The 17,499-nt window shown below is 37.2% G+C and overlaps 2 protein-coding genes across 2 annotated transcripts; both read left to right on the top strand.

Annotated features, from left to right (window-relative positions):
* Positions 1 to 4,440: 4,440 nt before the first annotated feature.
* LOC131025660 (uncharacterized) lies at positions 4,441 to 5,520 on the top strand. The gene is made up of 2 exons (XM_057955455.1): positions 4,441 to 4,767; positions 4,933 to 5,520. Exons 1-2 carry the CDS (start codon positions 4,441 to 4,443, stop codon positions 5,518 to 5,520), a joined length of 915 nt encoding a protein of 304 aa, XP_057811438.1.
* A 1,474-nt stretch (positions 5,521 to 6,994) lies between these two features.
* On the top strand, positions 6,995 to 9,332 carry LOC130986741 (glycine-rich RNA-binding protein 4, mitochondrial). Its single transcript, XM_057910245.1, has 5 exons — positions 6,995 to 7,174; positions 7,686 to 7,819; positions 7,898 to 7,966; positions 8,645 to 8,751; positions 9,019 to 9,332. The coding sequence occupies exons 2-5, from the start codon at positions 7,696 to 7,698 to the stop codon at positions 9,142 to 9,144; spliced, it is 426 nt and encodes a 141-aa protein (XP_057766228.1). The 5' UTR covers positions 6,995 to 7,174; positions 7,686 to 7,695; the 3' UTR covers positions 9,145 to 9,332.
* Positions 9,333 to 17,499: the final 8,167 nt, after the last annotated feature.

The following is a 17,499-nucleotide window of genomic DNA, read 5'->3' as shown; positions in this document are numbered from 1 at the left end:
TAATGGTCAATCTAATCAATAAATAATACTCCCTCCGTCCCATTATTCATGGCACAAATTCCATTTTGGGTTGTCCCAACATACATGGCACATTTCTATTTTAGGCAAAAATAAGGGATAGATTAAGCCTTAATTAATTGACTAATTATCTCCCTAATTATACTCCATCCGTCCCGCTAAAGTTGGCTACATTTGTTTCGGCACGGAGATTAAGAAATGGAGTGTTATGTTTTAATTGAGTGGGGCCCATCAAAATTATTGAGTTAATTAAAATAATTTCTTCCTCCTTTCACTTTCTTCTTCATCCACTGCCACCCACCTCCGGCGAAGTCGCTGGCATCAGCCACCCCCTCCTCCAGCGAAGTCACCGCCACCCTCGTCTCCCTCTGTCCCCCTCGTCTCCCTCCCAATCCAAGAAACAATTCAAATCTGCCAGCAACGAGGAAGTCGCCGGCGACCGGAGCACCACCACCACCGACCACCATCAGTTTTTTCTTCATCCTCTTCTTTTTTTCCGGCACCGACCACCCTCAAATCTGCCAACAACCACCACCACCGTCGCCAACAACCACCACCGCCGCCAACCAGAACCCTTCAAAATCCACTCAAAAACCAGAAATAAAAAACCAGATCTTGCCCCCAAACACTGTGAAGGCGAGATCTTTAGAAAACCAGATCTTGTACCTGAAATCTTTAGAAAACCAGATCTGTGCAGACGAGTGTGTTTGTGTGTGATTCAATTCAAAAACTCCCAAATGGAGGCTGTGGAGCGACACTAGGTGGTGGGGGGCGGAGGCGGAAGCGGGTGAAGGAAGGCGAGGAGGTGGAGAGGAGGCGAAGACCACGAAGACGACGGCCGAAGAGGCGAGAGGAGGCGGCGGCGACCATGCAGGTGGCACCCGCCGAAGAAGAAGAGAGAAGGGGGTGGGGCGAGAGGGAGAGAGCAGAGGCCAGGGAGAGGGAGAGGGAAAGGGTCGGCGGTGGTCGCGGCGAAGACCACGACGACGGCGACCGGAGGGGCGAGAGAAGGCGGCGGCGACCATGGGGGTGGCACCCGCCGGAGAAGAAGAGAGAAGGGGGTGGGGCGCTGGGGGGAGGTGGGGTGGCTGTGTGCGTGTGTTAGTGTGTGTTTTGTGTGTGTGTGTTTTTAAATAAATAGGATTTAGATTTAATTAGAAAATTTTAATTAAATGAACTAATTGGAACTTAACTAAAATAAATAGTGGCTTTAATTAAGTTAATTTTTTGCCATTTTTAGAAAGTGGCCAACTTTAGTGGGACACCCAAAATGGAAATGTAGCCAACTTTAATGGGACGGAGGGAGTACTAAGTTACGGACTTGAGGGAGCATCTAAAATCATTCCATTTTTTTCACCTTTTTCAATTCCGCTCACCTCTCTCTCTCTCTTCCTGAAGCCTAAAGCCATCTCTCTCTCTCTCTCTCTCCTCCATCGCTCTCTCCCCGCCGTCTTAGCATCTCCAGCCTCGTCTCCCTCTTGGACGGGCAACACACAGCGCCGCCGCAGCCTTGAGAAAAACCCTAGCAGTGGGGCGGCGGCCTCGAGAGAAACCTCAGCCGAAGAACCCCCCTCCCCTCTCCGACCACCCCACCGCCGAAGAACCCCCTCCCCTCTCCGACCACCCCACCGCCGAAGAACCCCCTCCCCTTCCAGACGCCAGTCGCCGCAGCCACCATCCGCCCATGCGACTGCCTCTCTCTCTCTCTCATCACCGCCGCTCCACCGCTACATAACCCACTCCACCGCCTCTCTCTCTCTCCTCCATCGCTGCTCTACCGCTGCAAAACTCACTCCACCGCCTCTCCCTCTTTCCTTCCCCCTCTTCCCTGCGCGGCAACTCTCTATCTCTGCGGTGAATTTATTTTTGTAGATCTAAAGCTAGTTTGTAGCCATCGCCGAATAGATCCGGGCAGATCTTGGAAACTTAATTGGGTTTCGATTTTTGTTTTGCTTTTGTTCGATTTTCGCTCATCTTGTCCCGAATCTCTGCGGTGGATTTATTTTTATTTTGATTTTTGTTCGATTTTTGTGTTGCTATTGTGAGTAATTTTTTTTATCTTTCTGAGTAAAATTTTGATTTTCTCAGAAATTTTGCTTTGCTGTTGTTCTTGTTGCATAGTAAGTTTTCTGTATTGTTGATCTTATTGAGTAAATTTTAATGTTGATTTTGATCTCGAGAGAATTCATTTAATGTTGTTGTTGATCCTGATGAGTGATGAGTAAAATTTTAATTGATCACCTAATGAAACACCTTATCTCATCTTTAGTCCCTAATCTTATTCTTCTTAATCTCCGTGCCCAACAGTGTTGTCCCATAAATAATGGGACGGAGGGAGTAATAACAAATATGTTGATATAAATAAATATAAAATTGCATAGGAAAACATATTGAAAATTAATAAATCTAAATCGAATTTGAAAATATACTTTAAATATATAAAATTATCCATCTATAAATTTATAGTAATATATTTCACATAAAAATTATGTTTAAGTTAAAGAGTTCTAATATAAATAAATATAAGTTTCATCTTTTAGTTGCATTAAATTGTTATAATAAAAATTATAAAAAGTGATATTGAATAAAATATAAAAAATAAAATAAATAAAGAAAAATGAAGGAGAAAGAACCTTAAAATTAAAAGAATTGAGAAAATAGAAAGGAGAGATGAAAGAGGAAAAAATTAATTTTGTAACTTTAAATTATAATAACTTATTCGTTTCAATTTTATTTTTTATAATTTTTACATCAATTTGTCGTTTTAATTTAACATCCATATTGAATATCTTTTTATTAATCAAAGTTGATGATTTTTAGAAAAGAATAAAAAAAGAAAAAAAAAGTAAAGAAAGAGAAATTTTAGTGGAAAAAAGTTTATGTTAAAACTCATATATATATATATATATATATATATATATAATAAAACCAAAAGATAAAAGATACTAATATATATGCAAAAATAATAGGAGAGAGAAAATTAATAAGTTTGATATTTCTAACTTTGTTTTAACGATATTTGAAATATAATAATATATATTAAATTAAAGTTCTTGTCATGATCTTTAATTTCATATGAATATTAAATATTTTATTATTAACTAAAATATATAAATTTTAAAAAAAGAAGAGGAAATGAAAATAACTAAAAAAAAAAGAAATAGAAAAAAGGTAATTTTTTTAAGAATGAAAGACGTGCCTATTAACACTACTTAATGCAAAAGATATGCTTAGATGTAGTGGGGGAGGCAAAATACGAAGAAAGAAGTTAGCCGAAAATATAGGAATATTGAATTGAAAAAAAAAACTGATATTTTTTTTTAAATTTTGGCGGTAAAAAGTAGCCGTTGAACTGATCTTTTATATAATACTCCCTCCGTCCCATTATTTATGGGACAATGCTTTTGGGCACGAAGATTAAAGAGTAGTAGATTAAGGAGTAAAGGTGTGTGGTCCACTTGATTAGGTTTGTGTGTAGATATTCTTTATTAAAGTTATTTAAATTTTGTAATTTAATTTAAATTACTGTAATTTAATTTAATTTTCGAAATCTTTATTTAATTAATTTAAATTATGAAATCTAAATTTAATTACCATAATTTATTTTAAAGTTGAAATTTAAATTCTGTGCAATTTCAATAAATAAAATAAAACCTGTAAAAAGGAATACAACCTGCCATTTCATTTAAATTCATTGCAATTTCAATTAAACATTCATTTAACTAATGTAATTGAGCATAAACTGAGTAAAAAATGAATAAAATATGTGCACTTTCAGTGGATCAAAATAAGGCGGCAGAATGCCTTTTCATTGAAATTTTGGGACTCTTCAAATTTCCCACACTTTACAACTTCATCCCCTTTATAAATATGGATCAATTCAGTTTTCAAAGACACAAAAAATACGGCCACAAAAATCACAAAAACTACAAAAACGGCAGAATGCCTAGGAGAAAAGATCTCTCTACATTTGAGAGAGCAGCCATAATCCAGTTCCTCCTTGAAGACAGCAAGAAGGGGAAGCCTTCTAGGGGGAAGATTGCAGCAGATATTACAAAATGGAGCAGCTCACGAAGCACTATCAATCGGATTTGGGCAGCTGCAAAAAAGCAAATACAGCAGGGTGAGGTAATAAGTTCCATCAGTCGAAAAATACATAGACCAAGGCAGAAAAGAGTGCAATTAGATTTACAGTTAATTGCTAGCTTAGACTTGTCCAAAAGATCTACCATTTGAATGCTTGCATGTGGTATCCAATGTAGCAAAAGTACTGTGGGAAGATGGATTAAGTTAGGGCTGATCAAAGCTCATTCAAATGCCATAAAACCCGATCTTACCGCTCCTAACAAGTTGCTTAGGCTACAGTTTTCATTAGAGGCCCTAGAGTATGATAGGATTATGAGGAGTGTGACATTTAAAAATATGCACAACACAATCCACATTGATGAGAAATGGTTCTACATAACCAAGTCCAACCAAAGGTTTTACTTAACCCCTGTAGAGATTGAGCCTCATAGAACCTGTAAAAGCAAAAAATTCATCACCAAGGTGATGTTTATGTGTGCAGTGTGTAGGCCTATCTTTGGCCCTGATGGAGAATGCCTATTTGATGGAAAAATAGGCATTTTTCCATTTACTGAACTGGTACCAGCAAAGAGGAAGAGTAAGAACAGGGAGGCAGGCACAATGGAGTGGAAACCCATTCAAAGTATCACCAAAGAAGTGGTGAATGATTGCCTTACTAACAAGGTATGGATAGTGCATGATTTATGCAAGGAATGTTCCAATAACATGCTTGGGGTCCAAATCATTTCAATTTATGAGTAGTATCCATGTAATTTCAGATTGTATTATACATGTAATTTCATTTCATTGCCTATTTTAATGTAATTTCATATTATACCTGCTATAAAGGCAAAGTGGCCAAGTTTTGCTAGCAAAGTCATCTACATACAACAGGATAATGCGCGGCCATACATTAAAGACAATGACCCTGATTTCAGGGCAGCTGCCTCTAGTGATGGCTTTGAAATACACTTGGTGCATCAACCACCAAACTCACCCGACACCAACATAAATGATTTGGGGTGGTTCAGGGCCATACAATCGCTGCAAACTGAATCAGTTTGCAACAATGTGGCTGACTTACTTATGGCTGTTCAAAATTCATTTCAACAGTTAAGTGCACAAACCTTGAATAAGGTTTTTCTTAGCCTACAAAGTTGCATGATTGAAATACTCAAGGTCAAAGGTCAAAACTGTTACAAAATTCCACATTTGAAGAAGGATGCCTTGATTAGGCAAGATATGCTTCCTTTAAACCTTGAAGTTGATTCAAGGCTTATTAGGGAATGCATAGCCTACCTAATTGAGCAGGGGAGCATTAATGGGAGTGAAAGTTTCTTAATGCAGCTGCCTATAGGCATGATTGGAGGCACAACTGAGGGGCTGACTTGTAGCATGCAGCAGCTACAAATTCAAGGGGGCAGTGGTGCATTTTGAAGATTTCAAGCTTGTTGTTGTTTTTGTAAAGTGAATGCTCATGTTTTTGTAATGCACATATGCACAGATGCACATATGGACAGATGCACATATGCACAGATGCACAAAGCTTTTTTGTAATGTATGCACAAGTTGCTAATGAAAATCATATTTAAACCTTGTTATTTTGAGATTTTATAGCACAATTTTTTGTAATGTATGCACAGGTTACACATATTACACTGCTACAAGCAGAAACCAACACATAACACACTGCTACGAGCAGATACCAACACATAACATACTGCTAGAAGTAGCTACCATCAGATAGGCCATCCAACAGGGCAAAGATGCACTACACACAACACAAAAACCATACAAAACCAAACCATAAGCAAGAAGTGGAACATGCAAGATCAAATTAGGGTTTCATCTCATACAATTTCAGATTGTAATCATCGATGCACCATTTTCGGACAGAGCACATAGAATGAGCATAATCATATCATTTCAGCCACCAATTATCACTTCCCACAGTACAATTGCATCATAATCCCACATATCACAATATGTGCATAAAGAAAAGATCCAAAATAGGGCAGATCTCACCAAAAAGAACTCAGGAAGTAGGATCCGCATCATAGATTCAACAACATCGCTCATGTTTCGATGCTCCCAATTTTTCTCACAAAAAAAGAAAGAATCAGGGTAAGCATCGGACAAGTCCGGCGAACCAGGGTAAGCATCGGAGTTTGGTGATTTACCTTCAAAGGCTAAATCGCCTTGAAAATGTTCTCTGCACTTATCTTCAATCACCTTGCATTCAATCCACGCCTCCAATTGTCCCTTCCATTCAAAATCGAGCGAATCTCCATAGGGTTTTGACATATCTCGGCGATTTACCTTCGATTCACCCTCAGATCTGCATCATCGGGAAGGAGGGCAAATAGGCGATGGTGGATTTAGCTGGTGAGAGACGAGTGCAGATTCGAGAGGGAGAGAGAAGAAGCTTCGAGAGATTCTACATCATCGCGATGGGGGATTTAGCTGGTGAGAGGCGATAGCGATTATTTTTCTTCGATTCACCCTCAGATTTGCATCATCAGGAAGGAGGGCAAAAAGGCAATGGTGGATTTAGCTGGTGAGACGAGTGCAGATTCGAGAGGGAGAGAGGGGAAGCTTCGAGAGATTCAGAGATGGAGTTAGGGTTAGAGAGAGCGGCGGGATTGAAGAGAGAGAGAGCAGAGGTAGAATTAGGGTTCAGAGAGCGGCGGAATTGAAAGAGAGAGCAAAAAAATGAAATAAATTTTGAGGTCCAAAATATTAACTTAATTGAGGTCCGAATTATTTGACTTAATTAAGCATAATTAGCGAATATTCCCCTGATTTTTTGCAAAAAAAGAAATGTGCCATGTAGGTTGGGACAACCCAAAAAGAAATACGTGTCATGAATAATGGGATGGAAGAAGTAGATATAGATTACTACTTAAACCTAGCCACAAACCATAGCAACCGTAGGAAAAGTAACCGCACTGGAAAAAAGTCGAAGAGATATTTTCCCACGGCAAAAATCTCTCTATATATTTATCACTTGGCAGATTGCTTCCTCAACAAACCATCTTAAACCCTAGCGCCGACTCTCCGCTTCTGCTCTTCTCTCTCTAAAACCCTTACGGTAATTCTTTTTCTTCGTTCCATTTGGTGGATTTTGTGAGTCATTTCTTCGATTTTAATTCTCCATTTTCGTGGTTTCTCTTGTGTTTTCATCCGATCTTCTTATCATTTGTGGAAAATCTTCGTTTAATCTTTTCAAACAAAGACTACCTGCTGCTTAGATGTTTATGTCATTGTTTTTCCGCTCTTAGATGTTTATTGTCAGTTTAATTTTTATGTATTGTGCATAAAGATATTTTGAGGATATACCGTCTATGCTGGTCTCCTATGGGCGTTTCCTCCTTTATTTTCGATGTATTTATTCTACGGCACGATGAGAAGAGAAATTTTCCTATACTTCATCTGTATTTGTGAATATGGAAAAGAAATAAAATGAGCATAATATGTCATTTGAAAGTGTTACTGAAAACTTTTTTATTGCTTAAGCTGTTGATATGCTGGAGACAGATTGCTGCTGTTTTCAATTCAGTCTGAAAAAAAAGGCAAATTTGACCATTTAGTCTTTTCTGCAGATTCTTGTAAATGGCGTGCTTCAACAAGTTCGGAGCCACATTGAGGCAAAGCATTTCTGCGAGCAATGCTATGAGTGGATCATCTTCCATGCTTAATGCTATCCGTGCAATGTCCTCGAAGCTTTTTGTTGGAGGTTTCCTTTTCTTAAATCAATTATCTTACCTTGTACAATATTTGGGGTGGCGAATTTAATTCATTTGATCATTGATAGGTCTCTCATATGGAACTGATGACCGGTCTCTGAAAGATGCTTTTGCCAGCTTTGGTGAAGTTACGGAGGGTAAGAGATAGAACAGATACTCTCTTACTTAACTTTTAGCCTATTTAGTTGAAAGAGTTGAAAGCGTGTCTTTTCCCTAAATGGACGTGTATATATATTTCTGTGACTTCATACTGTTTTGGATGTCATGTCTTAGAATTTGTGTGTTCTGGTATCAACTTTGGCTTCTTGAGCTTAATATTTTTTGTTGTTTTGCATACTCTTGTGTGTGCCGATCATTTGATGTTTCAAATGTTTCTCATGTTAGGGTTCTTTTGGTTTCGTTTGTTGTAGTACTTTGTTTTGAGTCTTCCACAGGGCTTGATATAGTGTTTTGTTGTCCATTTGCAAAGTATTTCTGGTATCATTCTTTGTTTTCTAGGAGATTTGATTTCATAACAAATGATGAAATCTCACCCATTTACTGTAGTGTTTGTGTTATAATGTACCAGTTTATTTTGTATGCATTTGCTTTGGATCTTTTGTTCTCTGAAGTTGTTACAGCATGAATACATTGCTTTTGAGTTATGAGTAATGTGAATTAAGGTGTTTGCACTAAATTATTTGGATATGATGGGGTTTCTGGGTCTGGTACTTCGTATTTTCGAGGTGTGGCATTGCTGTGGATTTCTTTTCATTTTCTTCATTTTTTGTTTTGTTATGATCACATCCCTAGAATTTCTCCTCCTTTTTTGCCAGCAAGAGTTATTATTGACAGAGATTCTGGGAGGTCGAGAGGATTTGGCTTTGTGAATTTTTCATGTGATGAATCTGCATCCTCAGCACTCTCAGCCATGGATGGACAGGTAAGGTTTAGTGAAGATTTAGAATGTTCCTTTTTTTCTTAGCAGTGAACGCTTTCTACTAGTTTGAATTTTTGACACCAGTTATAAAATTCACAAGTTTTGACCCACCTTTTAATTTTTGCAAAAGTGACACAAGCCCAGTTTTTGCAAAAGTTACACAAACAATACAAGTGCAAGCACGCCAGAATTCTCTATTCTCAAAAAATAAATGGCCAGGTTACTAGAGCCTCTCTCCTTGGTCTTATGTTGCCCCTTTCTCTGATGTAGGAATTAAATGGGAGGAACATCCGAGTGAGTTTTGCGCAGGAAAAGGCTCCTCGCAGTAATTTTGGCAGCGGCGGCGGTGGTTTCCGTGGTGGTTATGGTGGTAGTGGAGCAAATGATGGCTTCTAATCTATCGTCTGAGCTTGTTCTATTGTGTTTAGAGGCACGACAAATTAAAAATTAGGATTTTGATCGTTGCTTTGTGCTCGCTTGCTTTCTTAGCGACTCTGTTTTGGTAGTATGTAATCTTATTATTCATAAATGATTGTCTGGGAACTTTGGGTTATGCAGAGTATTATGTGGTGCTCATTTTGCTACGCAGTTTCGCTTATGGTTTTCAGGCTTCTCTTTCAATTCTGGTAGATCTGAATGGTTTTTAGGATTAATTGGTATGTTCAATTTATTGTTTATCCACAGGAAAATATAGGGATACTATAATGGAAGTTACGATTTAAGTCGGAATTGTAGAACTGAAGATTTGGTTAGAGCATTTAGCCATTCACAGTGAGAATGACCTGATAGCTGATGATCTGATAGGAGGATCACATTGAGTCAAGAGGCCAGTCTGATAGCTGACTTTATAGAAGAGGGACAACATTGAGTCAAGAGGCCATAGTGGGATGATCTAATAGTTAACTTGATTTTTTTAGTTTTGATTTTGTATTTTTTATTTAAATTTAAATAATACTCCCTCCGTCCCCAAAATAAGTTCCTCTTTGGGGACGGCACGGGTTTTAAGGAAAATGGTAAAGTGTATTGATAGTGGAGAAAAATATGTTATAATTAGTATTGGGAGTGGTGAAAAGGTGAAAAAGTGGTATAATTAGTATTGAGAGTGGTGAAAAAGTGAAAAGTAAGAATAAATAAAGTATTATTAGTGGTGGGGTAGTTGTCCAAAAATAGAAAGAAAGAAAGAGGAACTTATTTGGGGGACGTCCCAAAATGGAAAAAGAGGAACTTATTTCAGGGACGGAGGGAGTATAATTTATTTTAAATTTAAATTGTATTAATTTTAAAATTTTAAAAATTACATAAATCTTAAAAATTTAAAGACATCCTAAAATAACTATTTCAGCCCTATAGGTTCGAAATGTGCTCGATCAAATCACGTTGGAGCTGAGCATGTATCTTTCTATCTCGGAGAATTGCATTTCTTTGAAGCACTAACGTCCCGTCGTGTCGGCGACCTTGAGATATTTGTAGAAAGTATCCGCATTGACGTTGGTGGCTAATTGGCGGATAGTCGCCGTGCACTTTCGCAAAGGCGTGAGAGAGTCCGACCTCATCTTCAAGTAAGTATCTTCACCTTGAAAAGCCTCGACAATGCGCAAGAACAACTCCTTCTGCATCCGAAAACGACGTCGAAAAATGGGCAGCCTCACGATCACGGTGGACATATTGTCGGTGATGAACAACACGTTTCGGCGCCGATTGGGAGTACATTTGAGCAAGCAATTGTTTCTGCTCCTGGATCTCATCGATGATCGACTGCGCTACCTCGTCGGAGGAAGACGATGAAGTATCATCGAGCCATTCCATTTTTATTTCTGTGTGTGAATGAAGAAATGAGTGAGAGGTATTTATAGAAGGGAAAAAAAAAGAGGGGGGGGGGGGGGAGGGGGGAGAGGGGAACGGCTATGAAGCCGTTGGGAGCAATCAAACAAAATGGGGAACGACTATTTGGCCGAAAATTCAAATTTTCTTTTAATAGGCGCGTGTAAAACACGGGCGCGAATTAAAGGAGATCAGGCCAAGCCTGATCTATCGTGACAGCCTTTCCTCATGGCTGCAGTGGGTGACCCGATCTTGTGGATGACTCGAGTGCCCTCTATCGGATCATCTACTGTGGGGGCTCTTAGTATCGAAATCTCGTCGTATGTTTCAAAAACTATTTCGAACATGGCAAAGTTTTATTTTAAAATGATGTTAGTATTTTATTGTATGTTCTAAGAATATAAGTGTATTGGCGCCAAACCAAAGTAGTTAATGGTTTGGGTTGAAGTAATATGGTTTCTTTTAGGCATGTTTGTTTGGTGGTAAAATAATGTTAATTGGAAATATAATTCTTAAGAAAAAAATTAAAGTTAATAGAGAATGTTATTCCAGGTAATAAGATTATGTGAAAAATGAATTTTAACAAATACATTTTTCAATATTTGAAAATATAAAAAATAATTGTTAGGATTTTGAATATGTATCATTAGATAAATATAATTAATTAATATATAAGAATTAAATTGTAACTTAACATGTACAAAAAATTTGTTTAGCCAATTTTTTAGTAACAACAATGTACATTATTAAGATTACTTATATGATGTCCCCAAGGAGACACCAAGCGGTGCGATCTCCTGTGTGTGAGCAGTGAGGTCCCGAGTTCAAACCCCACTGCCCCCCTCCCCAACTCCCCCAAGTAAAAAAAAAAGATTACTTATATGATTCATATCGTAGCTCTAAAAAAGAATTAAGATTTGTTAATGATAATAATAATAATAATAATAATAATAATAATAATAATAATAATAATAATAATAATAGTATACAACACAATATATCTATTAAATATAAAATTTGATTTTTATTTTATAAAATTATATAAATAGTATTAAATATATATGTAAATAAGAATTGTGAGAATGAGCAACAAAATACTAGTACTACTTAAGAAAAGAGAGTTGTACTCCCCTTGTCCCTCAAACATCTTCTTAAGGGAGGATGACGCGAGTTTTAATAAAAGTTAGATGTGTATTAGATGAGTGGAGAATGAGTCCCACAAAAAGTGAAGATTGTAAGAGCAATAATGGGTGGAATTATTTACAAAAGTAGGTTAGGAAGATGTTTTGAGATCGGACCAGAATGGAAAGAGAGGAAAATGTTTGAGAGCCGGAGGGAGTACTACTTTCTTTGTTTTTAGGATTTTTATTATTTTTCATGTTTAATAAAAATTTAACCAATCGCAAAGTTTTAACATTTTGGGTATTTGTTCTAATTAAGTTTTGATTGTGATTAATGAATCCTAATTAAGGATTAATAAATTTTAATTGAGATCTGATGAATATAATTGGTGTAAATTCGGTTTAAATGTAGACAAATTTTTTATTCGGGAGTTTCTTTGTTTTTTTGGAAAAGTTAGTTTATATTTTTAGTGTGCACACTACAAAAAAAACGCGAAATTAGCGGCGCAAATTACCGGCGGCGATTTTGCCGTCGGTAATTACCGACGGCACGGCGGCGGCGACGCCGCCGGTAATTTATTGATTTGCATTAAATGTTTTCTTTACACAATTACCGACGGCGATAATGCCGCCGCTAATTAGCGGCGGAAATTGCCGTCGGTAATTGTTAAAATATAGGTCTGCATATTCCCTTCTTTTTTCAGTTTTGCGCCGCACGAACAGAACCCCTCCCTTCCCCTGCTGCTGCTGCTTCCGGTCCGACCACCGCCGACGCCCAGGTAACTCTCTCTCTCTCTCTCTCTAGATCTATATCTATATATATATATATATATATATATATATATATATCTCAGTAATTTTAATTAAATATATATAATTATTTAATTTTCACTTATATTCTTTATTGTAGTTCGACGACCTCGTTTCACCGCCTTCTTCACGACACCCGCCGGAAACCACCACCGTACGCTTCTCTTATTTATTTATTTATTTATTTATTTATTTATGAATTTATTTATGTATTTAATTATATATTAATTAAATAGATTTATTTGTTATATATAGTTAATTAATTTATAATTGACTTTGTTTATAACTAAATTATATGAAGCATGATTAATTTTAAATTATATTAATCAATTAATATATGTTTTATTGAACTATATATTTCAAGTGCTTTAATTATTAAAACTATATATGTTTTATATATTTATGGCAATGATGATGATGATTGCATTTAACATAAACAAATAAATTCAAATCACAATATAATAACCAAATTAAAACACTTTTGGTGTATTAATGTAAAAAAAATTAATTAATTATTAATTAAATATTTTACCGACGATAAAAATAAGGACGGAAACGAACTCGATCACTAATTAACAACATATTTCAGGTATTATCTCCACATATTCAAAGATTATAAATATATGAGTGAGTATATAGCATTTAAATGAATTAATAGATGTAGATATATCAATAATACGAGTGTTCTGTACTGGTGACCACTCGAAAAGAATTTCAAAGTTAAGCGTGCTTGACACAGAGCACAAGCAAGATGGGTGAGTCACTGGGAAGTCGGGTTACCGACTGGGAAGTTCATCTAAAGTATGCAATACCGTATAAATACGGAAATAAATTATGGATATACAATAAAATAAATAAATAAATAAATAAAATAAAAAAAATTAAATTAAAAAAATTACCGACGACGTTTTGCCCTCGGTAAAAACCCGGCACCCTCCGGCGAAGCGCCACCGGACGGCGGTGGCTTATTACCGACGGCGTTGTGCCGCCGCTAATTAGAGGCGGTAAACGCCGTCGCTAATTTTCCGGCATGGCTCCGCCGGACTCCGGTGGAATTACCGACGGCCTTGATGCCCTCGGTAATTAGCGGCGGTGGTTGCCGCCGCTAATTCTCCGGCATTGCTCCGCCGTTTAACAGCGGCAAAGCCGCCGTTAATTGCCGACGGCGGTCGGTCGCCGCCGGTATTGTCGTTACCGACGAGTCAATTAGCGGCGGCAGCTTGCCGCCGGCACCGCCGCCGGTAACATTATTTACCGGCGGCCGTCTTTTGTTACCGACGGCATTTTGCCGTCGGTAATTACCGATTTTTTTTGTAGTGGCATGTACTCAACAACAACATGTTGTTGCTCCTGCCCGGTTGAGAGAGCAAAAATAGGGATTGAGGTTTCTGAATATGGGGATTTGGTGAATTTTCTTCTCGACGCTGTACAAGGTAGGCGGCACTCAATTGTACATGTCACTCAAACACCATTCCATTTATTCTCTTAATAAAGATCCAACAATCGTCAACTAAAAAGAATTAGATATAGATACACCTATAAAACTCACAGACGTATGCGGCGGGAGCCCGCTCTCCGACAGCCACGCTGCTGCGTACGTCACACCCCACCACACTCCCGCCACCACAGTGTTCTCGCAGCCGCTGACGATGTCTTGCACCGAATCAAGATTCACATATAAAGTTTTCAACAACAAAAGAAGATAAAGCGCAGCAGTATGCATGAACACCAACACACAAAGTTTACGTGGTTTGGATCGTTTCCAATCCTACATCCACAGGAAAGTTAGCCGGAGATTTTAATACTATCACAAGGGAGAAGTATGAACCGATTTACAGTAGGAAATCGGCAGGAATTGAAGAGAAAAGAATGAGCTAAAAAACATGAAGAACTCAACACACATTTGCAACCTTTTTTAATTCACTTGCTGCATTTCTTTTCTCTCTCCTTAACAAACTCTTAACATAATTTTCATACACTAACTAATACAGTAACAATGTCAATATATGCGGCTTAAGTAAGAGCAATCTCAACCGTTGTTGAATAGAAGGCTGAGATCACATATTAAAGCAAACACATATTAACATTTAGGGGAAAATTGGAGATTTGAGAAATTAATGCTTTAATTCTATATTCTGAAAATTAGAATTTAATAGCAAAAAAAAAATAAAAAAAAAATCTACATGGCTGCTACATCAATTAATCTTTTTTTCGGCGTGTATATGTGGCGTTTCCGGCATCCACGTCATTTTTCCGGTTGGTGGTTGGTTGACCATGTGCAATTTCAGAAGAAAAATAAAGGTTATGTATTATGAGGCAGATTTTAAAAGTGATGTGCAATTCCAGAAAATGAGGAAATGTAATGTAATTAGGGGCAATTACCCCTTAACATTTTCCACCTTATTTGTGTAATATAGAGCTCCAGTTTTCTCTCCACTTTGCCCCATCACAGGGCATACCGCCTAGATCTCAAAGTGACAACAAGACATGCAGAATCAATGCTGCTTCTGCACCACCTTCACAAGACCTAGGCAATGTCTGAACTTCTGAGAAGGCAATGCTTTAGTCAATATATCTGAGGCATTGTCTTCAATTCCTACCTTTACCACTTTCACTTTTCCTTTTCCAACAATATCTCTTATGAAATGACACCTCACATCTATTTGTTTACTGAGCTCATGAAACACTTGATGCTTCACTAAATGCATAGCACTTTGGCTATCACACCTCACCTCCACAGCCTGTTGCTCAACACCAAATTCACTGAGAATCCCCTTCAACCACAAAACTTCTTTGATTGCCTCTCTAAAAGCCATGTATTCTGCTTCAGTGGTGGAAAGAGCAACCACTGATTGTAAAATTGATTTCCAACTTATTGCTGCACCAAATAAAGTAATAATGTGCCCTGTTTGTGACCTTATTGTATCCACATTAGCTGCATATATAATCAGAATCTACATAGTCGATCAAACTAGCTTCTGAGAAATTCCCAAATCTGAACTTCCTTTCATGTATTTTAGAATCCACTTTAAGGCCTCCCAGTGAGCTTTTCCTGGTTCACTCATATTCCTACTGGTAACACTTATGGCATATGAAAGATCAGGTCTTGTGCATATCATACATTACATGATACTCCCCACTATGTTGGAATAAGGAACACTAGCCATAGACCTCTTTTCTTCAACTGTTTTTGGCCTCTAATCGACACTAAGTTTGAAATGATGCCCCAAAGGCACATGCACCATCTTGGTCTCAGACATTTGAAACTTCTTCAGCACCCTTTTTATATAATTTTCTTGAAATAGCCATAGCTTTCCACTAACTCTATTCCTCGGAATATCTATTCCTAAAATCCTTCTTACTTTTTCTAGATCCTTCATTTCAAACCTTGCTTGTAAATCCCTTTTAACAAATCTCATTTCTTCTTTGTTATTGGTGGCAACAAGCATATCATCAACATATAAAATGAGATAAGTAACAACTGATTTAGATGAAGTTCTTATAAAGACACAGTTATCATAATCAAACTTCTGTAATCCCATATGTTTCAAATGCTCATCTAATTTCAAGTACCACTGTCTTGAACTTTGCTTCAGTCCATAAATGGAAATTTTCAGCAGACATACCTTGCTTTCATCACCAGTTGCCACAAAACCCTCTGGTTGAACCATGTAAATGCTCTATTCTAAATCACCATTAAGAAAAACAGTCTTAACATCTAGTTGTTCCAGTTCTAATCCCAGTTGTGTAACAATAGCTAAAAAGTATTATAATGGAGGTGTGCTTTACAACTAAAGAAAACACCTCATTAAAGTCTATCCTTTCTCTCTGTGTAAAACCTTTAGCCACAAGTCTGGCCTTGTACCTCAGTGTTTCTTTTCTATCAATCAGCTCCACATTTTTCTTGTAAACCCATTTGCACCCATGCACTTCAGTTTCTTAGGACTATCCACCAAACTGTTCTTGAGTAATGAGTTCAGTTCATCTTGCATAGCTAGTATCCACTGGTTCTTCTCACTGCAATTCATAGCTTCTTTGTAGGTTTTTCGTTCATCAAAACTAATTTCTTCTGCTATATTCAAAGCATAAGAAATTAAGTCTGCATGACCATACATATTAGGTGGATGAGTATGCCTTCTTATTTTGTCTCCACTACAAGAAAAATGCTAATAGATGACAGGCGAAGCGTGTCATCTATTTGAAAATCGCATGTCATAAATGTGGGTGTAGTCTATTGAGGGCGCTAATAGACAACAGGCGCATGCGCGTCGTCTATTAGCTAATAGACAATATGCGCATGCGCGTCGTCTATCAGCTAATAGACAACAAGCGCATGCGCGTCAAAGTCAAATTTACAATAATTCAAAGTCACTTCTTACTCAAATTAACATTTGACACGTAATAACTTCTTAAAATTCAAAGTCAAATTTACAATAATGTGTGGGCTGATATTGACTTCTAGTTGGTGATAAAATGGGCCTTAAAATATATACACATAACTTTAACTCAAAATTTAATGAGGCCCAATCAAGATAGGCTGCAAATGGTTTTATTTAGGCCCAATTTATATATTAAAAGTGATCGAGAATATAATTTCCTATTCCGTCTGTCCCACAAATCTTGACACATTTTTTTTTTGGGTCGTCTCACAAATCTTGACACATTTCTAAATAAGGTAATAATTATTACCTTCTATCTCCTACTTTATCACTTTTATTACCTTCTCTCTCATACTTTATCACTTTTATTATATTCTCTCTCATACTTTATCACTTTTATACTTTATTAACTACACATTTAAAAACACTAATCTACAATTACTTGCCTTAATTATGTAAGATTTTGTAAGATAAGTTTTATAAATCTAACGCGTGAGTAAATGTGGAAGCATGAAATCATGAACTGAAAATTTGAAATAGTTCAGAGGACGAAGGTGATTCAATTGACCTATGGAAGGGCTTTAACACAACTCCGATATGTATAAAGCACTTAACCCATT

The sequence above is a fragment of the Salvia miltiorrhiza genome, chromosome 5 (genome assembly GCF_028751815.1).
Source record: "Salvia miltiorrhiza cultivar Shanhuang (shh) chromosome 5, IMPLAD_Smil_shh, whole genome shotgun sequence".
Taxonomy (NCBI): Eukaryota; Viridiplantae; Streptophyta; class Magnoliopsida; order Lamiales; family Lamiaceae; genus Salvia; species Salvia miltiorrhiza.
Note: the sequence above shows the minus strand (reverse complement) of the source record. Positions and strands in the feature narration are given on the sequence as shown.